The 23,884-nt window shown below is 47.4% G+C and overlaps 1 protein-coding gene across 3 annotated transcripts in view; it reads left to right on the top strand.

Annotated features, from left to right (window-relative positions):
• Positions 1 to 1,349: 1,349 nt before the first annotated feature.
• The window catches only part of KDM4A (lysine demethylase 4A), a 46,711-nt gene continuing 24,176 nt past the window's right edge, over positions 1,350 to 23,884 (top strand). Inside the window, exons 1-11 of one of the 3 annotated variants that reach the window (XM_047871146.1) lie at positions 1,350 to 1,468; positions 4,060 to 4,236; positions 4,865 to 5,040; positions 7,681 to 7,795; positions 9,285 to 9,478; positions 11,761 to 11,810; positions 12,543 to 12,646; positions 13,040 to 13,177; positions 13,872 to 14,122; positions 14,826 to 15,025; positions 16,355 to 16,731. In XM_047871146.1, the coding sequence (XP_047727102.1) occupies positions 4,099 to 4,236; positions 4,865 to 5,040; positions 7,681 to 7,795; positions 9,285 to 9,478; positions 11,761 to 11,810; positions 12,543 to 12,646; positions 13,040 to 13,177; positions 13,872 to 14,122; positions 14,826 to 15,025; positions 16,355 to 16,731 (1,743 nt within the window). In that variant the 5' untranslated portion in view covers positions 1,350 to 1,468; positions 4,060 to 4,098. Of the gene's footprint in view, positions 1,469 to 1,679; positions 1,760 to 4,059; positions 4,237 to 4,864; positions 5,041 to 7,680; positions 7,796 to 9,284; positions 9,479 to 11,760; positions 11,811 to 12,542; positions 12,647 to 13,039; positions 13,178 to 13,871; positions 14,123 to 14,825; positions 15,026 to 16,354; positions 16,732 to 23,884 lie in introns of those variants that run through there. The other 2 variants (XM_047871147.1, XM_047871145.1) reach the window with 2 other exon arrangements.

Here is a 23,884-nt window from a genome sequence, read left to right as displayed (position 1 = left end):
GAGAGCGGTAAGGTGAATTCTTTGGCATGATTTGGGGTGGCTTTCCTTATGATGTGTCCTCCAAGTTGAATTCTTAAGGCTCTCAACAATTTTGTGAGCTACCCAATATAATCTATTATCCAATATATTCTCTTACTAGGTCGAGAGAACAACTTTGCAATTGTGAAAAGCTATTGGTTGCCTACCCAATGAACAACGAATTCATTCCCTTGTCTTTTTTGAAACAGACCCCCCCCCCCCACTTTTTATCCCCCCCAGGACACATGTGCCCAGCCCCAGGGGAATAAATCATGATTGATCTACCTCCGTGCCACGTAGGTAATATCATCCTTTTTGCCAACATATATTACCTCTCATTTTCACAACAATCCCGCAAGGCAGGTACTATTGTTTCCATTTTACCGATGGGAAAACCCAGGCTCAGAGGAGTGGCAGATTTTGAACACAGATCTGACTCCATAGCTCCTTACAGTGCACTACTCCCTAACTCATCTATGGGCAAATTTGCACATTTTTTATGATTCTGGTTGTGAGTATTCCACTTTTCTATTGTACCTATCAGAGCGCCCTGTATGTAGGCTTCCTTGCTCATCATCCGTGATAATCTGGAAGTCCTTAGGGCGACTAAGTACCCCTTAGGAACAGCTCCTAATGACTTCTAGGCACCCCCTCAACTCACCAGAAGTGTGTCTAATGATTCCCAGGACCTTCTCCCCCGCCCCAAGAGCTGCTCTTAATGACCCCCAAATCCCTGCTCATTGAGAAACTGCTTTTTAATGACTCTAAGGACATCCCACCTCGGAGCTCTCTTCCTTTCAGGAACTGCCCCCTTCAGGAAATGTCTCGGTTTGCGGGAGGGCGAGGGGTTCCCCATGATACGGGACTTACAGTTTTAAAAACCAAGGCAGTCTCGTAAAATGGGACAAGTTGGTCACCCTATCAGAAATTGCTTGATCTCGGAAGATTAGGCTCCCAGCGCACTTCTACCTTAGGCAAGGGTCTCACCCTAAAAAGACTCTGCCCCACCCTTTCGTTAGTAACATCCTACAATAATCTCACTGCCTCTACCTTTGCCGACCATCCTATTTCCAGGCATTCGCCTCTTTCAATTCTGATTAGCTCTGGGCGGCCAGAAGCGCGCCTATGATTGGCCAGCCCCGTAATCCAGCCGAGATGCTCAGTGGCCGCAGTCCCGAGTGGTACAGCATTTCCTCCTGGCAACAGCCCGACCCAGCGCTCATAGGCTGAGCAGACTGATATGCCCTGACTTGGGCGACTGCAGCACGTGCTCATTGGCTGTTTGAAGAGTGATAGCGTCCCTCAGATTGGTTGACGCTGTACGGCTGCGCAGAGGCCGACTTTCTAGAGGAGGCGGAGCTTCGCCCTTCGCCGGCTGAAAAAGCAGTAGATACGGCTAGTGGCGACAGCAGGAGCCCAGCATTAGCCCTGCCGGGGCGGTGGGCTTTAGGTAGGAACCACAGGGTTTTGGAATCCTTTAGGTTTGTTGCTGCTGTAGCCGTGACCGTGAGCTCCAGTGGGGGAGGGGCGGGGTTGCCGTCAGCGGTGAGTGAAAGGCATGGTTCTTGGCCAATGGGAACAGGAGTTTCTAATATGGGTCCTAAGATTGGTCCTTTCTAATCTCTTATGGCCAATGCACGTCGGGAAGGGAGGCGGGTGTCTTAGGCCTTATTTTCTTCTTCCTGCGGCCGGGCCTCACTCGCCTAGGCGGCGGGGCCGGGAGGGGCTGGCCCTCTATGCGGTGAGGATCGGGGACCTTGGGAGCGGGGGCTACCTTGGGAGTGGTACCCGCGGGGGTGGCTGCGAGGGGAGGGGGCGGGAGTTAGAGGTGGTTGTTAGCAACAGCGACCTTTATTGAGTTATTAGGTACAGGGCCTAGTGCTTAGGGTTTCGCTTGCATCATCTGAGTTAATCACAGCAACCCTGCTGAGCAGGGAGGTTGGAATCCCCATTTTACAGGTGGGGAAACTGAGACTTGGGCAACTCATACAGTCAAGGTCACACAGCTACTGAATAGCAGAGACCGGATCTGTATTCAGAGTTGTTTTGATCCCGGAGCCGGTGCTCTGAAACTACTCGGCTTTGTTGCTGGATGGGGGAAATGAAGGAGTCAAGGAACAAGAGCTTTCCCCAGGGAGTAGATTGGGGGAAGGGAATCCTAGGGTTGAAAAAGGGAGTGAGCAACTGAAGTGGGGGCGAGGAAATCAGTTACTCAATAGGTACCGAGTGCCTACTCTGTGCCGTGCATTGTTCTAGGTTGTAGGCATAACAAAGATGACCAAGTCCAGAGGCAGGTGAAGCCCCATTAGTGGCTTCCAAGGCCCAGGTGACGGGGCCTAACAGTGTTCACAGGATTGTGTGTTGTTGTCAAATTTGTTGAAGTAAGATATTTGGCATTTTTAAAAAAGAGGGTCCTCAAAATTGATTAAACTTGAGAGGTTCCTCCACACTTGCTTAGTCTAGGTGGAAGTTATGATGCAGGCAGCATCGAGTAGTGGAAGAAGTGCTGGGAGTGCATTGCAGGACTGTGGGGAAATTTCCTGGTATGTAAAAAGATAAACGTAAACCTGCCACGTAAAGTTTTGGTGAGGTGTGTGAAAAGCTCCTGGCCAAGAGCAGACTTTGTTTTTGGAGAAATGGAAGCTTGAGAGATGCGGGTAGTGGCTTTTCTCTCCTATCTTAGATAGTTCTGTGCCCATGCTGTCTTCCTAGTCTGTTACTAGGTTGCTGGTAGGTTGGAGACAGTTTTCCCTTCTGAGCTCTCCAGCTCTCTAGGGAACTTGAAGCTGAACTGCCATGGCTTTGGGGCCCAGATTGGGGGAGTTGAGGAGGGAAATGTTTTTGCTTCTGAAGTGGCTCCTTTTGTTTAGTATGCTTGGTTCTTATTCAGCTGGAATAGTCTATTGTGTTATCAGGCAATGGGGATGCACCCACTTAGTTGAAGGCCTCATCTAGAAACACAATATTTGACTTTTTCCAGTCAGTTTGAGGCTTGCCCTGTATTGCCAGGTTATTGCCCATTTAAATTTTGTCCTTTGAATTCTGGGTATGGTACAGTTGAACTAGTCTCTAGTTTGATCTCATATAATACTGCTGAAATTACATTTTGGTTTAGATATGAGAACAGTTTCACTTTAGGGTTTTAAAAACTAATATCAGTGTACTTTTTACCTCTTAAACTTTGTAATCTTGTAGTCAAGTAACTGTCTTTAGGAATCTAGAATACTGCTTTAAGCTTTAAGCTGTGACCTAGAAGGAAGCCCAAAGGTTGTTTTTTACATCTGGTTGTAATACATTGTTTAATATACCCCAAAGCAGTTATCAAAGGTGAATAAGGGAGCAACTTGAAAAGATAAGAGTAAAATATGGGCAGGGCAGCGATAGTATTGTTAGATAGGATTAACGCTCTAGTAACAGTTTAGCTGAAACTGTCTCCATTTAAATGAGATTTGAATACACACAATTTTGATACATCGGATTCTTTTTTCTTTTTTAAGTTTTTATTTATTTATTTTGAGAGAGAAAGCACACAGGTGGGACAGAGAGAGAAAATCCCAAGCAGGCATTGCACTGAGTGCGGAGCCCAATGCAGGGCTCAAACTCCTGAACTGTGAGATCGTGACCTGAGCTGAGTGTTGGACGCTCAACCCACTGAGCCACCCAGGTGCCCTAATGCATCCGATTCTTTTAGATTCTTTTAAATATAAACTTTTCTATCTGTATTTTTGTTCATTTAAATAACCTATGTAGAGGCAGATTCCAGGTGTGAGGTCTTAATGTTTCTTTAGAATTTCTACATCTTTTACTGTTTCAGCCCTGACATTCCCAGCATTTTTTTTTTCTTTTTCGAGTTCTATTTACATTCCAGTTATTTAACATACAGTGTAATATTTGTTTCAGGTGGAGAATTCACATACAACATCCAGTGCTCATCCCAACAAGTGCCTTCCTTAATTCCCATCACCCATCCTCCTTGACATTCCCAGCATTTAACTCTAATTACATTTTATATGATTTTATGTTCTTAATGTATTTCTTCAGGTTCCTGTCTGACCAGAGTGACTTCAAAAAGGAGGGAAAATGGCTTCAGAATCTGAAACTCTGAATCCCAGTGCTCGGATAATGACTTTTTACCCGACCATGGAGGAGTTCCGGAACTTCAGTCGATACATGGCCTACATTGAATCCCAAGGAGCTCATCGGGCTGGGCTGGCCAAGGTGAGGGTGGGTGGGATTGGTCCACGGAACTTTTGTGATCAACCGTGCAGCAGCAGAAATCTTTCCTAAAGGCAGGGTGTGGAGTATATACTTCCTATTTGCAAGTTAATTCCTTTTGTTAACATCTGAAGCACCTTTTAAGTTGGAGGAGAGCTTGGAGTCTTTAAAGGGCCGTATAGAGCTAGTGTCCCCGGGCCAGCTGCTGTGGTGCTTCCATTCTCTTGGTGGAGATGGGTGCTTTAGTGTTTGCACTCGAGGGCTTATGCCATCCACCTTCTCTTGTTCTCATTTCAGTCTCATCCAGTACTCTAATAGCAGGTTGGGTTCTCTTGCGCACTTTGTTAGATTAAGAAAATCAACTCTTCAGCCTCCTCTCTTGGTGCCCAGAGGAGATGCTGAGCTGAGAATGAGTATTACTCATCTTTGGTCACTGCAACTAGGCAGCTAGTTGGTGGCTGAACTGGATCAGGGTTAGCACAGCAGTGTGACTCGCTATGTTGGGGTGAGTGTGGTTAAATCAGAGTCACTTTGTAGTAAAATTGGCTGGTTGGATAGCAGCCTACCCACGTCCTGGACTATGAGCAGCTTGTTGGATTTCTGATCTCTGTGTTTCCTGTGTTCCCTACAGGTTGTTCCTCCAAAGGAGTGGAAGCCCCGGGCGTCCTATGATGATATTGATGATCTGGTCATTCCTGCCCCCATCCAACAGTTGGTGACTGGGCAGTCTGGCCTCTTTACTCAGTACAACATACAGAAGAAAGCCATGACTGTTCGAGAGTTCCGCAAGATAGCCAATAGTGATAAGTGAGTGAAAACACGTTCCTTCCCACCTGCCATAGCATCTAGGAGCTAACGTCTCATCTTCATAGCTGTCTCCTAAGACTGCTGCCGTGACGCTGAAGAACACTTTTCTCAGCTCTCGCTTGTCTCCCTTTCTGCTCTTTTTATGGAAGCATTCCTACTCTCAGTACTGTGTCGCAGTCTAAACGCGTCTGTGTCCTTACCTAAAGTAATCCCATTGTTCTTCCATCAGAAGCAGAATCATTTTCTGACCCTGGTAAGTTGCAGAGTTGCAAAGGAGAGTGTTGGAGTTGGTTCGAAAGGAGTTTTTGCCGGATGTCTTAACACCTGCTTATCGAAAAGTGGCCTCAGTAGTTTATTCTCTTCCTTCTGGGTCCTTCTGTGTTTTATCATGCTCAAATTCCTCACTACCCATCCAGCAGCTATCTCTTTTCCATTTTGACATGACAGAATGTGAATAAACTGTCAAGCCGTTTGCTATTTTCTGTCTCCATTCTTCATCATCCATACGTGCTGATTGATCTGTTAGAAACATCTTTGTTTAGGCCTGCTGTTTTCATTTGTTTTCTGTTTATAATATTTAGCTTCATTTGACCTCACATTTGGAATGAATTTTGTGGTTCCCTCGTTGAGCTCTGACTGTTCCTTCTTAATTCTCTCTCTTGGACTTTCTCCTTTCCAATGTTATTCCTCAATTTTGAGTGTCCACAAGGGATTCCTTCCTTCTCTCTTGCTTTTTTTCCTGAGCCCTTTTGATCTGTGCATGTCATGACTTCAGCCAGTCAGACATTATATTTTGTCTTTTCTGTGCACGAGCCCAGATCTAGATCTGTAGCTGGCCAGTCTTCACGCTCCTGGGGGTGTCCCTTCCTGTGCTTTATTCATTGCTGTGTCTCACATCAGATCTTGTTCTATTTCTATGCTTTGCCTTCTTTTCCTTTGACTTAGCACAATTCAAAATGTGGTTTTCCAGTTTTATTGACAGCTTAACTCTTCAGAAAATTTTTTAAAATATTTATTTATTAATTTCTTTGGGGGGAGAGAGACAGGGCGTGAGCAGGGGAGGGGCAGAGAGAGGGACACACAATCCGAGCTGTGAGCACAGAGCCTGACGCTGGGCTCGAACCCACAAACAGATCATGACCTGAGCTGAAGTCAGACGTTCAACTGACTGAGCCACCCAGTTGCCCTGGCGGCTTAACTCTTAAAAACCTCTGTATTGCTGACTCACCTGCTGTCTAATGAGTGAATTTATGTAAGAGCATGTTGAAGAAGAGCGACCTGGTCTGCACAGGAAAGGCTGTGCTGTCCTTTCTGTCTGGTTTCTAGCTGTGCGCTGGGGCCAGGGCCCCCTGCTTTCAAGCTCACATGGGGTTCCACCAGAGGCCTCAGCCTCCTGTATCCAGTCTCTCTTATCAAAAATGGTAGGTCTTTCAGGATACCTCTTTTCTTTTTAAATTAGCCAGGCCTGTCTTTTCCCTTTACCTGAGATGCAACAAATTCTTACCCTTGATTTCTTATCTGCTTGGTCAGCTAGCTTTAAAAAAACCCAGCAGGTAAAAATCTAAGTTTATAAAGCAGAGCAATTGAAGGTGGAAGAGTTACTTCTATTTCAAAGGGAATTCAGGGGTCCTAAACTTGATCATTCAATAGGTTGAAGTTAAAATGGTTAAAATGTAAGGCCGCATTTAAAGTAAGATTTTTTTTCCCCACCCAGCCCATTGTCTCCACAGTTTGTCTTGGGTCTTTGCTTCTACTCTTTATCCATTCATAATATTTTCTTGCCATTTGATTTATAATGTGCATTTTCAAATATCTATTCAATTTACACATTATTCTTTTTAAAATTGCTATGTAATCTTAAGGGGTTTGAATTTTTAAAAAGATTTTGGAGTAAATTCTCAGTATGTGATAATTGAGCTGAAGAATATAGATATTTTTAATGTCTTTATATAGAGATATAGACATCTATATATAGACAGCTGTGTATGTGTATGTGCATATATAAAAATATCTTTTTAAAAATATCTTTCTTAAACATTTGATTTGCAAAAATCTACATTTTTTAAGAATTTTATTTTTTTATTAAAATACTTTGTTTTTAGGTGTGATTATTTGAGTTAGTCACTGCATAGGGTGGTGGGAATGTAACAGTGACAATACAGATGAGCTGTCTTGGAGCCACTTCCTTTACAGAGTGCAGTACTGTTCTAGAACCTCATGCTGGCAGGTTTTGGTTGTCTGTGGATATATAGGGATTTGCAGTTCTTGGTTTCTCCCTGAGTGGCTGGGCCACTCCTGATTCTGGCCAGGATGTTGTTTTTAGTGGTCTCTTGAAAAAGTTGAGAGTATTCTGCTTCTTAGGGAAGATGGGCTTAATGTCTTCATATACGTTACCTTCCTCAGGCCCAGAGCTCAAGGAAGGGATGTGGAGGAGGTTACTTGTGTAATGGAGCCTCGAAGGCCAAGGTTTTGTCTTGTTCGTTTGAAATGTCTTGTTTTCCCTAGAACGGGATTGTGTCTTGTCCTTTCATAATGCCTGATGAATTTAGTCCTAGGAAAAAAAAAAAAAAAAAAATATATATATATATATATATATTTTTTTTTTTTTACTTGTTTTTGTTTTTGTTTTACTTTTGAAAGGTACTGTACCCCACGCTACAGTGAGTTTGAAGAGCTTGAACGGAAGTACTGGAAAAATCTCACATTCAATCCTCCAATCTATGGTGCAGATGTGAATGGCACTCTCTATGAAAAGGTGAGACTTCCAGGAAGCCCTCTGCAGCATTTTTGCAATTTAACACAATTTTTACCTGCCCAGCACTTAGTAGGCACCCAGAAGCTGCTTGCTGAGTTGAGTAGTTAAACAAAAGAGTGACCCACCACCAGCTGATGTGCTATGCACACTTAATGGTGGGTATTTTTGCATGTGACTGAATTTTATTTCTCCCACTCTCCATGTGAATTGGGTGATATAGTGTTCTTTGCAAGGGCTGTTAGAATAGTCTGTGGGTGGTAGCCGATGAGTTCTTGAAAGGGTGGGCTCACAGTAAATGAAATGTTGGGGGAGAGGCAGTGTGGTTTTTGCAGAAAAGAGATCACTGACTAATTTAGTGAAAGGGGTATGTATTTAAGAAGAGAAACATTCCGATTTTCAGAACCCTCAAACAAGATTCTTTAGCAGAACCTATTTTAACAACTTGTGTTGGATTGCGGTATAGTGCTTTTCAGAATAAAGAACAGCCTTGGGGCTCCTGGGTGGCTCAGTCGGTTGAGCCTCAGACTTCGGCTTGGGTCATGACCTTGTGGTTCATGGGTTCAGGCCCCTCACTGGGTTCTGTGCTGACAGCTCAGAGCCTGGACCCTGCTCTGGATTCTGTGTCTCCCTCTCTCTGCCCTTCCCTGCTCATGTTCTGTCTTTCTCTCTCTCTCAAAAGTAAATAAACATTAAAAAAAATTTTTTTAAATAAGAAAAGAATAAAAAACAGCCTTAGATAGCATAAGGAAGGAACATTTGGGATTGTTTTTGATAATTAAAAAAATCGGTGGAGAATTTTAGGGATCATCACTCACATTAATTGTAATGTTTTTGTAAATTATTGGAAAGAAGGAGTTTGAAAAGATTCTCAAGTTGTCAATGACAATTTATTGAGTGGTGGAAAGTGAAACTTACAGATGTTAAATGGCAGAAAGATACTGTAAGGATCTGGGATGGGGAGGTACAGAAGCAGGATATAATAATCGAGAACGTACGTATAAGAGGTGGGCTTCTAGCTGACCATTAAAGTTTTGGAAATGGATTTGGGTGACATTGTAGACTTTTTACTGATGATGCTGCCTAGTGGAAGCTGGGGCTAAACAGTCACAGATTGGGATGGTAAATTCCCATGTTTTGTATTTTTAGTGATTTAGGAGTTCTTTCCTATTTTGACCTCAGTTTCTTTAGTTTCAGATCAAACTCTTCCTCCTGGGGTTAAAAACAGGTGGCTGTCCCCTCCTTATTCATCTTTCACATGCCAGTTTTCTTTACCAAGTGGTATTGGCCTTTTGGAGGTCTGATGGCATCAGCTCCAGCGGTGGCTGTGAAGTGTGAGTGAGGGGGGCTGTGGTCTTCATGTCCAGGCTGTTTTGACATTGTTCCACATCATCATTAGCAGTGACAGGTCACCTGTGACCCCTGCTCTTGTAGGTTCAGAGCCTCAGCTTGTGGGTACTGCAGTTGCCCTCAGCTGTGATTTACTTTGCAGCATGTCGATGAGTGGAATATCGGGCGGCTGAAAACCATCCTGGACTTGGTGGAGAAGGAGAGCGGGATCACCATTGAGGGTGTGAACACCCCGTACCTGTACTTCGGCATGTGGAAGACCTCCTTTGCCTGGCACACTGAAGACATGGACCTGTACAGCATCAACTACCTGCACTTTGGAGAGCCAAAGTCCTGGTAAAGTCGGGTTGCAGTTGGCACTGGGGCTTCTCGCGACGCGGTAGGGCCCCTCGGCTCTAGTGTGCCGAGGCGGCACCTTGGGGTCTTGTTAAAATGCACATTCTGGTTCTGTAGGCCTGGGGTGGGACTGGCACTTGACGTTTTCCCCAGGTTTTTAAGCTATGAGATGCTGTTAGAGCTCTGGTGCTTAGACCTCTCTTCGAATAGTGAGGCTTCAGAGGGCAGGTCATTTAATACTACTGGATGGAAAGATAAGTTGTCTGAGTTACTGAGAGCTACAGAGGCACTCCCAGGCTCGCCCACTGCTTTCTGATTTCTTTCTCCGAACAGGCCTGAGGCATTTCTTAGAGGCAGACTTCCAAGACTGGAGTCACTCTTCAGATGATAGAAAGCTTTCTTTTCCTCATGGAAAAAATATTTGGTGAGCAGCAGTGTGTGCTTAACCCAAGAGGGGATGCAGGGCTACTCCATATATGCTTCCTGCTCTCCAGGATGTTCTCAGTCTAGTTGGGGAGGCAAAGATCTGTTCTCTCCTCTCTCCCTGTGTTGATCCATCTCTCAACCCCAGCATTTCAGTGAAGGTTCTGCATTCGACTGTAGTGACAGAGACATAGGTTATGTGCTGTCACACAGGAGACTGGTCAGGAGAGAGAAGGGGTGAGAGAGCACCGATGGGTACTCTAGATCCTCGTAGGAAGGGTACACGAAGTTGGGGTGGGAATTGGAGAAGCTTCCCTGGAAGAGGTGACCACCAAGCTGAGGCCTAACATGAGGAGGCCTAGCTGGGTGAGACAGTGGCGGGTTTCAGACAGGGAAGACTGAGGAAAGTGTGTCCGGGGGGTTGGAATGACACGTGCAGAGATCCTAAGCTGAGAGGGAGCACACTGTCTTCGGCAACTAGAGGAAGTCCTTTGTGGTTTGGGTGCTGTGTACAAGGATGGATGAGCGAGGAAGGCTGACAGGGACACTGTGGGCCAGGTCACGGGGAGTCGGGGAAACCGTATGCACCTTCATTTCCTTTTCCAGCATTTTCAACCACTTCTTTTCCCAGAGGTTTTCCTTTTTTTTCTAATGCTTTCCAGTTTCTAGTTTTGGAGGGGGGGTGTGACCTTCTGAGCCTGTGTGGACCCCCCGACTGCTGTCCCATAACCTTTCTTAGATGGCTAGACTTCTAGAATCTGTAAAAATAGCTTTTGTGCTTTCCTTCTATTTATTCCCAAGTTCCCTGAGATTGGATTTTCACTCTCCTGTAGAGAGAAGATTTTCTAGTTATTACATACACTCTTTTTAGATCATCTAAAGTGGGACCTCCAGAGACTTCTGGGCAAGGTTGCCTGATGGATCCCAAGGTCCTTTGGGTGACCAACATTTTCCTCCACTCCCCATCTGTTTTGTTTGGCAGTGAAACTATTTGAGATGGGAAGTTTCTGTTGTTGTGGAATGATCTTTATAATCAATTATAATGGTTAAAATAGACTTAACTGTGAGAATATAATAAGGTTTAACAGTTTTGTAAAACTTATTTATTATTTTTTAAGATTTCATTTTATTTTATTTTATTTTTTTATTTTGAGAGAGAGAGAGCAAGGGAGAGGGGCAGAGGGAGAGAGAATCTTAAACAGGCTCTGCACTGAGTTTGGCTCAGTCCCACAACTGTGAGATCATAACCTGAGCCGAAATCAAGAGTCAGACGCTCAACCGACTGAGCCACCAGGCACCTCAGTTTTGCAAAAATTTTACGTAGTTGCAGGTGTTTTGTTTTTTTTTTTAAATAGTTTCTGTGGTGTCTTGCTACCCTGTGGGGTGGAAGGATAATTAATTATTGGGTAATCAGTGTAGCTGTCACAGAGATGATGTGAAAATGGGGTCAGCCGCAGATACAGGGCCGGGTCTCTAGTATCAAATCCATTTTTCCCATTCACCATTCCTCCTCCATCCTGTCCCAGTTAGGCTTTCAGCCTCCACCAGGAGCACTTTAATGCTATCCTTTAAAAAAATTTATTTTTATTGCTTCAACATTATAAAGGACAACAAGGCTGGTTGCATACTCTAAATTCTGGCTCATGGTAAACATTCAGTGAAAGTCTCGGTAAATGAATGAATATTAGAGAAATAAATTCACTTGTACCTTGTGGGCTCCTCTCCCCAAAGTCCAATATATCATTTCTCCAGACTCCTTTCCAGTTTTTGTGGTTGGGAGCTGTTTTGAGAGTGGGGATGAGCCCCTTAGGTCCTGAAGGGTGCTCTCCTCAGCATCCAGTGCTTCTATGTGATTGCAGGTACTCTGTCCCCCCGGAGCACGGAAAGCGGTTGGAGCGCCTTGCCAAAGGTACTGTCTCTCTTCCCTGTGCCTGCTCAGACCCTGAGACCCTGTGAACTGCACTAATTGCTCTAAAATGTCCGTGCTCTGCGGTCAGATTTGTTATGTGTCCTTTCACAGGCCTGCATGTAGGTGATAAGCTACACTGCCAGAGTGGTTACCCTAGCAGAGCAAATAAAAATCTGGAAACTTCCTCCATTTGTCCTGGGAAGGGACTAAGTAATTCTTAGTCTCTGTCTCAGTTTTATCAAGCATGGGTTTATTTGACCACGGAGAGTATACCCGTCATCCTGGGTCTGGTTCTTCTGCCAGAAACCTAAAGGTTAAAATTGAATTTTTGTGCTTTGGTTCTTTTAAGTGGACTTTAATAGATTTGTACCTCTAGAGGGCCAATTTCAAGAGAGTTTGGGTAATCTGTGCTGTAGATGTGTTACTAACAAAAGATTGAGGGATAGAGTAGGAGCAAGGTCCTAAATAGTTGCAAAGCTCTCTTTAAGCACAAGGCGGGTTGGGTGATCTCAGTCTCCCTAACAGAATTTGATTACCCAGGTAAGCCATTGGAGAGCCAGGAGGCTCACTGTAGAATCAGGACTGGCCCGAAGCTAGAAGGATCTGTGGAGATCCTGTGCTGATTTATCCTCCTGACACAGCCAGATGAGATGCACAGGTGTGCAGTGGCTGCAGGGCTGCAGAGCTGGTGTGGAGCGGTGTGTTCACCTGTGCCCATTTTCAATGAAACAGGCTTTTTCCCTGGAAGTGCTCAAAGCTGCGAAGCTTTTCTCCGCCACAAGATGACTTTGATTTCCCCTTTAATGCTGAAGAAATATGGAATTCCCTTTGACAAGGTGAGCTGACTTTACATATGGTGTTAGGCTTACAAGGAAGGCAGCCACCCTTTTCGGTCTGTTTTACAGAGGGGCTTTATTCTGGTTCATCTCTCTGTACCAGGCGTGGGCCAGAGGTAACCCATTTAGCAGTACTTGGATCCAAGGATATTAAAGGTGGAGGTTCTGTAGCTTCCCGGTGCCAGAGGAGAGTCACATCCCCTAGAACATTGTTAACTTCGGGGAATGGTCAGTTACAGTGTTGGGGTCTGATATGATCAGGCTTCGCGTCTTACAAAGACCCTGGTGGTCGTATGACTTATGCTGGGTTATGAAGCTGCAGCCGAGCTCTGAGTTCCAGTCCGTTAGACTTCAGCCATTTGATGCAGCTGGTTCAAGTCTGCTCTTGTTCAGGTGACTCAAGAAGCTGGAGAATTCATGATCACTTTTCCTTATGGTTACCATGCCGGCTTTAACCATGGCTTCAACTGTGCGGAGTCCACCAATTTTGCTACCCGGCGGTGGATTGAGTATGGCAAACAAGCTGTGCTGGTAAGTCTGTTTGATTGCTTTCTGTAACGCCATGACCGAAAATGTCTGGTGAGCAAATTCTTGTTAGATACACTGGCTGGTGATTAGAACATTCTTTGAACTGCTGGAATTCAGAAACAGACTGACAGGGCTGTGCCAAAGAGCTAGTATGTTGCGTTCATACAGAAATTAGAAGAATTTGTTCAGGTTTGGGATGCGTAAGGTGAGGTTTCCATGCTTAAAGTCCATTTGAGCATGAAGACCACACCCACGCACATGGCTGTTTCTTGCTTTGGCCACTCTGGGATTTCTCCGTTGAGAAATTCTTAGGGTTAGGGAAGCAAGCAGGGCTGGACGTTTGGCAGGGAGCAGACTCGCTTATGTGGTCCTGGCTTGGATATGTCTCAGAGGGACGGTGGATGTGGAGCATCCTGGGTCGAAGTGCAGAGCCTCACCTCCAGCATTTCTTTATGCATCCTAGTTCGTGCCCAGGTGGGCTCACCCCAGCGCTGCACATTGCTCTCTGCTTTTTCCCCTGCTTCCCTCCATGCTCGAAGGCTCTGCAAGGACAGTATGGCCTCAGCCTGTGAACGCAAACAGTTTGGCTTTCAATTGTCTTGTGTCTTTTGCACTTGGAGGGAGGAGATGGGATGTGGGAGTCGCGTGGAAGCCGTTACAGAGTGTTGACTGGAGCTCTCCTGGTTCCCTGGGATAGTGCTCCTGTAGAAAGGACATGGTGAAGATCTCCATGGATGTGTTTGTGAGGAAGTTCCAGCCAGAAAGGTACAAACTTTGGAAAGCGGGGAAGGACACCACAGTTATCGACCATACTCTGCCCACGCCAGAAGCAGCGGAGTTTCTTAAGGAGAATGAACTGCCTCCAAGAGCCAGAAACGAGGAGGAGTGTCCAGAGGAGGATGGCATGGAAGGGATTGAGGATGGAGAGGAGGGTGACTTAAAGAGAAGGTAACCCAACAGTCCTCTGGGCCCAGCTCCCCCCAGTTTAAGGGAGGGGTATCTGGCAACTTCCATAACCTGCCAGGAGGCTGTTTCTAAGTGGGGTGTTTGAGCCACAGCGGAGGGAACTTTCTTCTTGGTAAAGGCTCCAGAATCCCCAGAGCAAGGGCATTCAGGCTATTTCTTACAGCTGTCACCCAAGAATGATCACCTCTGTATGCGGGCCTGTAATTGGCTGGAGCAGAGGTCGCATGAGAGAGCATGGCTCCCTCTGAGCCAGAAAAGCCACATTTTCTCCTTACCATATGAGACATTTTTTAAAAAGGAGAGTATGGTGGTGGGAATGAAACTCGCAAGGGCAGGGGGTGGTGTGAGTGAAGTTGGCCAGCGCCTTTGGTGTCTGAGCCAGAGGATCTGGGCCACATGGAGGAGGAAGGAACATTTGTGGGGTACCTGCTGTGTGCCAGGTGCTCTGCATACCTTCAGCTTCACATCACATCTTTGAGGAGGATGGTGATACTCCTATTTTCCATTGGGTGGAACAGGCTCAGAGAGGTGAAGTCCCTTGTCTCTTCTACAGATAAGAGGGGGGACTGAAGTGTGACGCATGGTAGACAGACCCTGGCCATTCACTCATTTGGGGCTATGTGTGAATATGTATGTAGGTAAATGAACTTGCGGCCCCTTAAAAAGTTGGCTCTCCTTCTTGCAGCCTAGCCAAGCATCGTATAGGGACAAAGAGGCACCGAGTTTGTCTTGAAATACCCCAGGAGGTGAGTCAGAGCGAGCTCTTCCCCAAGGAGGAGCTGAGTACGGGACAGTACGATTTGACGGAGTGCCAGGCTGCCCTCGCTCCCGTGAGGCCCACCCACAGCTCTGTGCGGCAAGTTGAAGACGGCCTTCCCTTCCCAGGTTAGTTGGTTATATTTTCCCCAGAGATGTAACTGCGTTCTGTTCTGAGTTGGATGCCATGTGGAGTGCAGGGTCACAGATACGGAAAAGTGGGGAGGTGGGTCTGTGAGGACAGAGTGTCAGTGGAGTGTGAGAATTGGTGTGAGAAGGCCTTTGGATAGGGACATGAGGGATGAGGGGTGGAAGGTAGGGGAGTCCCTCTCCCTCTACCTGGAGACGCTGAAGGTTGGTGAAGTGACAGTGAACTGGCTCTTACGAGAGAGGTGGGAGCTTTCCAGGTCGGCAGGGAGTGGGGGCACATAGAAAGGGCGCCCAAAGGGGAGTAGCAGGGGTGATGGTGTGCAGGTGTGGAAGCACGTGAGCTTTCTTGGCTGTAATTTGGGAAGTTGGCATCGGTGTCCTGTAATTTGAAGATAAGGGTGGGAAGGGTCGTGCTAGCAGATGAGGCACGAGAAGTAGGAGTGAGATGGTGTGTGGACTGGCTGCCGTCTTAGAGTTTGCGCACTTCGGGGCTTGAGGGGCCGTTTGTATTTTGGGAAGGAAGCGACGTCAAATGAGGCGTGGTGGAGCAGTCACTGGGAGTTGTTGCGGACAGACTTGTTGGGGGGGTCTCGCTGCAGTCTCAGGTGAGGCTTGGAGCGTCTGTACTGAGGGTGCCCTGGTGTGTCTGCAGACATCTGGATGGCACCTTGGATGGGGCCCTGGGGCTGGACTCCCTTTGTTGAAATTTTCTTAAAAAGAAGTTTTTTTAAAATGTTTTTATTTATTTTTGAGACAGAGACAAAACATGAGCAGGGGAGGGGCAGAGAGAGAGGGAGACACAGAATCGGAAGCAGGCTCCAGGCTCTGAGCTGTCAGCACAGAGCCCGATGCAGGGCTCGAACTCACGGACTATGAGATCATGACCTGAGCTGAAATCGGACGCTTAACTGACTGAGCCACCCAGGAGCCCCTCTCTGTTCAAATTTTCTAGCTTGAGGTCACCAGGTCTCTGCTGAGCTCAGGCCTTTGTTTCCTGCAGGAGACTTCTGAGGAAACAGCAGCTGTCACTTACTGAGTGTCTGCTGCATGCCGGCCTAGGCCCCCATCGTAGACACAACCGTGGAGATAGGTGGTAGACGGCTTGCATTCCATAGGACAGAACTGGAGGCCCGGCGCGGCTGAGCGGTCAGCCCCAGATCACACAGTGACCCTGGAGGTGACAGAGCCAGAATATGACGCCAGGCCTCACTTGCCACCCACGTTCCTTGTGCCGTGCCACTTTGCTTTTCAGTAGCTTCAGACATGCAGGAGGAAGTTGGCTCTGGCCAATGTGTATGTGTGTTTCAGATTATTCTGACTCCACGGAAGTCAAATTTGAAGAGCTTAAAAACGTCAAACTGGAAGAAGAGGATGAGGAGGAAGAGGAGGAACAAGAAGCGGCTGCCTTGGATCTTTCTGTGAATCCTGCCTCTTTAGGGGGACGCCTTGTCTTCTCAGGTTCCAAAAAGAAATCATCTTCTAGCCTGGGCTCCAGTTCTTCACGGGATTCTATTTCTTCCGACTCAGAAACCAGTGAGCCTCTGGCCTGCCGAGCCCAAGGGCAGTCGGGAGTTCTCACTGTGCACAGCTATGCCAAAGGGGATGGCAGGGTCACCGTGGGAGAGCCCTGCACCAGGAAGAAGGGTAGTGCCACCGGAAGTGTCAGTGAGCGGGAGCTGGCAGAGGTATGGGCCCTGGGCGGCGCTCGTGGGGGAGGAGCCACCCTGGCAGGGGTCCCGTGGAGGGCAGGGAGTCCGGGGGCCAGGAAGTGCTTCTGCAGGTGTCCAGGATGGCAGGGGAGACCCCCAGAATGGACCTTCAATCTGCAGTGTCCGGCAGAAAGCCAAGTGGCGTTGGGTCCCTTCCAGTTTGCTCTTTGCCGGGAATTCCTTTTCGCTTGCCCCTGGGTGACAGTTGCAGAGAATTGCAGCCTTAGTGACAGCTGCAGATGTATAGCTATCAGGCGCGCCCTCTGAGCCTCCTTGCCCTAGAGGATGAGGGTTAGGGCGGTAGTGCTTGCAGCCCAGATGTTCGTCTGTTAGGGACAAGGTGGTCTTCCTTACTCTAAAATTCAAGGTTTTTTTCCTTACAAAATCTTTTTTTCTTTTTCCCAGTGTTTATTTTTGAGAGCAAGAGAGTACAAGCGGAGATGGGGGTGGGTAGAAGGAGAGGGAAAGAGAGAATCCCAGGCTGGCTCTGCACTGTCAGCCCAGAGCTGCGACTCAGGGCTCGATCCCATGACTGTGAGATCGTGACTTGAGCGGAAATCAAGAGTTGGACACCCAATGGATTAAGCCACCCCGGTGTTCCCTTTTTCTTACAAATCTCCCCTGCCGTGTAGTTGCCTGGAGGGATTCTCCCTCCACTCCCCCCATACGTTCTTCATCTTCAAGTGCAGCATTGTTGACAGAACATCCTCTCAGAGACCAGAATGAATTCCCAAAGCTGTAAATGTGAACGTTTGTTCAGGCTTCCTTCTAGAACATGTTGTCATCAAAAGCTGTTCTCTGTTTTGTGTAAAAAGGCTCTTGGTGGATCTGAGTCGGATATAGCAGAGCTCTGTTGAATGCAGCCAGACTCATGCCTACCCAAGTGACCTGCTCTTACTCCCCAGCCTCACGGCTTATGTGGGTCAAGTTGCAGCCGTGAGGCAGGGGGTGGAGGTGTGGGGGTGGGATGGGGTTAGTGGCAGATGGAGGTCAGTGCAGAAAGGTTTCATTTATTCCCCATTTCCTTACTTTGGTCTTCTAAAAGTTTTTATTATGAAACTTTTAGTTTTCATTTAAAAAAAATTTTTAAGGTTTATTTCTGAGAGAGACACAGAAGCGGGGAGCTTCTCTGTGTCACAGAGAGACACTGAGAGCGGGGGAGGGGCAGAGAGAGAGGGAGACACAGAATCCTAAGCAGGCTCCAGGCTCTGAGCTGTCAGCACAGAGCCCGACACGGGGCTCGAACTCAGAGCCAGCAAGATCATGACCTGAGCTGAAGTCGGCTGCTTAACTGACTGAGCCACCCAGGCACCTGTATTATGAAACATTTTAAAAGTATACAGATAGAATAACCATCACCAATTGTTTACATATACTCATTGTCTCTGAATGTTCACTTTTGGCGTATTGGCTTTCTCTTCTCTTGGCTGAAGTGCTGACCCTGAGTACATATTACAGTCCTTCTGGTTTTCCCAGGAGTCCCTTTTTGTGGTTGGTTTGTCCCTTGTCTTGAATACCCGCGTAACTTTCCTTTCTGCCTTCCCTCAATATCAGGGCTCAGCTTCTGTAGCTCTCCTTTCCCCTGTGCGTGTCCCTCCCTCCATCTGGATGGGAGCAGGCAGGCAGATAAGCTGAGGATCACGTCTCCTTCTCGCTGCTTCCAGTAGCTGTTGTCTGCTCTCCTGTGGCAGCTTCCACAAGAGGTTGCTTTTCAGCTTGGACACCAGAATCCCTCACAGTCCCCGTTGCCACATCTGAGCCATTCTTCTTCACAAAGCTCCCCTGTCCTCATTCATCCTGCTGTCACACTACAGGTCACGCTGTCCTCTTGCAGCATCCTCCTGACTTTCTTGCCTGCTATTGCACTCACAACCACAAAAACAGCTGACAGTAGCAAGGAGTTACTACACGCAAGATACTTCATACGCCGTTCAGACTCTGTTACTGCTCAGTTAATCTTACCAGAGTTAAGGGTCAGTGTTGTGTGTGTGTGTGTGTGTGTGTGTGTGTGTGTGTGTGTGTGTATGTAACCCACTTTTTCCTTCCCAAATTAGGAACTAGTTAAGGAATGAATCATACAGGTGTCAGGCATATGGAGCTTAGAATGTCACTTCATTGCCAGTAAAAATGATTGAAGAAAGTGGCTTTAAACCTATGGCCAAATGGCTTTGCTGCTCATTTACCCTCAGTGACACAGGTTACCTACCTGGTCACGGGTAGTCCTGGAGGACGCAGGCCTCTCCTAGTGGCTGAACATTTCCCACCTGCCTTTCATGTGTTGTGGACACAGACCCCAGCGCACTCACTCTGCAAAAGGCAGATTCCAGCCAAGTGAAGCTCATTACCATCCAAGTGTTGGGGAGAAAAGCCAGGAAGCCCTCTACATGGAAATATGCTGGGGAGAAGGAGGCTCCTCTCTGACATGCTTCTTATTTCTGCTCAAAAATCATTGAGTGCCTTCCTGGCTCCTGTTTACTTCTGTATGGCCTTCTCAGCTGTAGTCTGGTGGTAATGCCCTTCTCCGCTCCATCCCCACCCAACCCTCTGTCCGCCCCCTCCTTGATGTGCTGCCATCTTGGAACTACTTCAGATTCTCTGAAGATACCTTGGCTGCTCTGCCCCTTTGCTTTACTCCGTCATCACTTAGGTGTGCCTACTCTGGGCTTGGACTCTGCCCTCAAAGAGCTCATAGTCTAGGTGCGAGCAAATAAAGGTGCTCCTTAGGGATAAATCTTGTAGTCCAGGTGGAAGAGTTAGCAGCTCAGCCTGGGGTTGGGGTGATGCGTTTGGCGAGACTGCAGTGAAGCAGGCATTGTAGCTGGGCCGAAGGTTTGCAGGAATACGCCCGGTGACTGGAGTGAAGTTGGGAAGGGAATCTGGGAGAAGAGTGTGTTCCGAGTGGTGATGGTAGCTCGTCCAGAGTCAGAGCATTTGGGGGACTGCACTTGGTCTCAGGTTCTGAGAGGAACTTGGGAGATGTTGCTGGAGGGTGTCAGGAGCCAGGTCGTAGTGGTCTTGCCTATGTTCCACGAAGCAGTTTGACCTTGGAAAGTTCACCACCATGTGGTTTTTGAAGTTTATTTTGAGAGACATAGCACACGAGTCGGGGAGGGGCAGAGAGAGAGAGAGAGAGAGAGAGAGTCAGTGCAGAGCCCGATGTGGGGCTCGAACCCATGAACTGTGAGACCATGACCTGAGCTGAAGTCAAGAGCCAGACACTTAACCGACTGAGTCACCCAGGTGCCCCCAGAATGAATTTTTAAATGTACAAAGATGCATATGGATAAATGAAATAAACCCGCAAGTGCTCCTCACCTAGACCCGATGGTTGTCAATGCTTTGCCACATTTGCCTCATCTGTCCTTTTGTCATTTGAAGTGTGTTAAATCACAGGTGTCGTTTCTTCCCCACTTGGTGTTCCCTCCAAAAACGGTGGGTATTTCTGTGATCACTGTGTCATTATTGTGCATAGCAAAATCAGAAAACTTAGCAGCATCTAATACCCAGTCCAAAATCAGGCTTCCCCAGTTGTCTAAAGTGATTTTATAGTAGGTTTGTTTGAATCAGGGTTTAGTCTAGTTTCACACCTTGTGTTTATGTCTCTTAAATCCCATCTTCTAAGGCAGTGCTCCCTCCACTCCCTGACTTAAGAAACCATGTCAGTTATTCTTCAAGTTGTCTGGCAAGGGGTTTTTTAAGCTCTACACTGATGTTTTAGAAGATTGCTTTGAAAACGGTATGAAAGTTTTGGGGTGGAGAGAGGAAGTGGGCAAAATTAGAAACAGCAGAGGTTCTCCTGAAGGTGGTATTATGGATGATTTTCACTTCTTACATATATGAATTATTGGAATATTTTTTATGACTGCCGTGTATAATCAAATATTTCTGTTTCGGGAGGAGCGAAAGATTTGCAATAGGGAAATCAATTTGGAACCTGTTCCTTTAGTCTGAAAGAGAGGTGGAGCGGACCTGGACTGTCTAGTGGTAACAGGGAAGGGGAGCAGGAAGTGGACCTGAGGGCCACTGTGAGGGCAGGAGCACAGGACTAGGGGGCTGGCTGTGGGGTGGGTAAGGAGGTGGGCGGGGGTTGACTTGGGGTTCTGGCATGAGTTACCGGATGGATAGGGGTGCATCAGTGGAGAAGCCAAGGGGTATTTGAGTGTGGCTCTGGAGGTGAGTTCAGTTTTGGGCCATGCTGAGTGTGACCGGCGTGTGGGGTGGGTGACGGAGATATGTGAGCACAGACATAAAGCTCAGGAGGGGTCTGTGGGAGGCAGTCTCCAGCAGGGTGTCGGGGGGCATGGAAGAGCTCACCTGTGGAGCAGGAGGAACACTTTTCATCGTTAGGGTGGAGGTAGAGGCCGGGGAAGAAGAATAGCCTGACGTTTTGGGGGACTAGGAGAAGGCCATGTGTCCAGGCCCGGGGGAGGAGAACGACTGAAGAAGACCTGGGAGCAGTGGCCAAGTGTGGCTGTGTTGTTGGAGTTCATGAGGGTGAGGTGTGGGGACTGGATCCTGAAGTCTGAGCAGGAGGGGAGGGCGTGGGGCTCCAGCATACGTGGACACAGGAGGGGAGGGCTGCAAGGTGGGTTGATTTTTTTTTTTTTTAACTTGTAATTAACTCCTTTCATTTTATTATATTTAGTTTTAAAAGTTTGGGTTGATCTGTTTTTAATATATGTAAAATACACATGACCTAAAATCTGTCATTTTAACCATTGTTTAGCGTCTAGTTCAGTGGCCTTCTATACATTTTCATTTAGTGTGCGGCGGTCGGCAGGCTACAGATTATGTTGAGGTGGGAGGAGTCAGGAGTCCTCGGCATAGGTCTCCCGGAACAGTTCTCTGCTCATTGGAACCCGGCTCTTTTCAAGTCACTGTTCCCAGAAACCTTTCATCGCTCCCGTCTACTTTTCTTCCTCCTTTGAACACCTGCAGCACTTGGCTTCTTTTTAACAACCGTCCATCTTGGTCTCAGCACAGTTGTCATAGGCTGCAGAAGGTAAACTAGGAGCCACGCCCTGTGCCCCATTCGCCTTGCTTGTTGTGGCCCCAGCATGGTCCTGGGGCTTGGGCCGTGAGCCTTCTGTAAATGTGGAAGGAATGCAGGGAAGTTAGTTGTAGTAGGAGGCTGGCCTCAGGATGGATTGATTGGGTGGAAGGGGGGACTGACAGTCAAGGCTTGGGGCAGAAGCTGAACCACTTTGTCTATCCCTGGAGAGGTCTAATGGCATTGTATCTATATTTGGAAACAGCTGGGTTTTGAAGAGCACCCCTGTGTCCCTCCTACCCCTACTTTGAGCATCCTCTGCAGTGTAATTCAGGCCTCTTGCTGTTCAGTTTATGTGACGCTCTGTGTCAAGGGCCTTGGTAAAAGCACCCAGATCGACTGACTGCTGAAGCATCAAAGCTTCAGAATTTTCATTTAACTGCAGACAGAGCTACAGCGATGTCTGCTGTAAAAGTTCTTGTTTAAGCTGCTTTGGAAAAGTGAGTTCCCAAAACCAGGAGGGCACAGTTCTTCTCTGTACAGAAGAAACCCCATCAAGAACATTGACCTTGACCTGGGTACCTGATGTTAGACGAGGGAACATAGAACTCAGGAACCTGAGATGTGGCTCTCCTGCAGGCAGGGCCCTGGGAGACTCTACCTGATGTTCCACTCCATCCTCACACAAGATCCTTGGTGGGGCAGTGTTCACTGCTCCCACACTGGTAGTGGATTGCTCCTGGCCTGGGCTCACACAGCTGGTTGATAAACTGAGGTTTGGACCCAGCTCTTGTTACACACTGAAGGGATTTAGAAGTCGGAGCACATCTCAGGAAAAGGAAAAGGCAGCGCTGTGAGCAAGGCTGTGGGCACCATGTAGCAGGAGGAGTGCTTTGTCCAGAAGATGAGAAAACATGGAAAGATATTTTACTATTTGATAGACCTGACTAATTTGGTCAGAGGCAACATGATGGTAGTGGAAAGGGCAGAGACTTGAGACTCGCACACCAAGTCCCCCTCTGGCTGGGCCATGAGCTCCTTGAGGCTAGGGATCCTGTGTCACCCGTGTCTGCATTGCCACGGCACTGAACCCAGTCTGCTGGGTACCTATGCTGGTCCTGTAGGAAGCACTCAGAATAAACAGGTGTCTTCCTTTCCCAGAGTTGCATTCTGGTGTTCTTTGTCTTGATCCCTCTTTTTCCTACAGTACTTGGACCTATAAATTGATTTGTCTCTGTCTCCTACCCCATATTCGTGTCCTATTGCTGCTTAAACAAGTTCCCATGAATTGGGAGTCTTAGACCATAAGTTTATTATCTTCCGGTTCTTTAGTTCAGAAGTCTGACATGGGCCTCACTATGCTGAAGTCAAGGTGTCAGCAGGACTGTGTACCTTCCTGGAGGCTCCAGACTGAGACTCCTTGCCCTGCCTAGCTTCTTCAGACTGCCCACATTCCTTGGCCTTTTTCTTCCATTTTCAAAAGCAGCCAGATAGGGCCAAGCCTCGCTCACATCACATCACTTGGACACCGACTGTTCTGCTTCCCTCTTTGTTACCATTTTTAAGTAGGTTTCAGGGGCGCCTGGGTGGCTCAGTCAGTTGAGCGGCCGACTTCGGCTCAGGTCATGATCTCACGGTCCGTGAGTTCGAGCCTCGTGTCGGGCTGTGTGCTGACAGCTCAGAGCCTGGAGCCTGTTTCAGATTCGGTGTCTCTCTCTGACCCTCCCCCGTTCATGCTCTGTCTCTCTCTGTCTCAAAAATAAATAAATGTTAAAAAAAATTAAGTAGGGGGCGCCTGGGTGGCTCGGTCGGTTAAGCGTCCAACTTCGGCTCAGGTCATGATCTCATGGTCTGTGAGTTCAAGCCCCGTGTCGGGCTCTGTGCTGACAGCTCAGAGTCTGGAGCCTGTTTCAGATTCTGTGTCTCCCTCTCTCTCTGCCCCTCCCCTGTTCATGCTCTGTCTCTCTGTCTCAAAAATAAATAAACGTTAAAAAAAAAAAATTAAAAAAAATTAAGTAGGTTTCACACCCAACCCAGAGCCCAGTTGTGGGACTTGAACTCACAACCCTAAAATCAAGACCTGAGCTGAGATCAAGAGTAGGATGCTTAACTAAGCCACTCAGGCACACCTCTCATCAT

This window comes from Prionailurus viverrinus, chromosome C1 (assembly GCF_022837055.1).
Source record: "Prionailurus viverrinus isolate Anna chromosome C1, UM_Priviv_1.0, whole genome shotgun sequence".
Lineage (NCBI taxonomy): Eukaryota > Metazoa > Chordata > Mammalia > Carnivora > Felidae > Prionailurus > Prionailurus viverrinus.
Note: the sequence above shows the minus strand (reverse complement) of the source record. Positions and strands in the feature narration are given on the sequence as shown.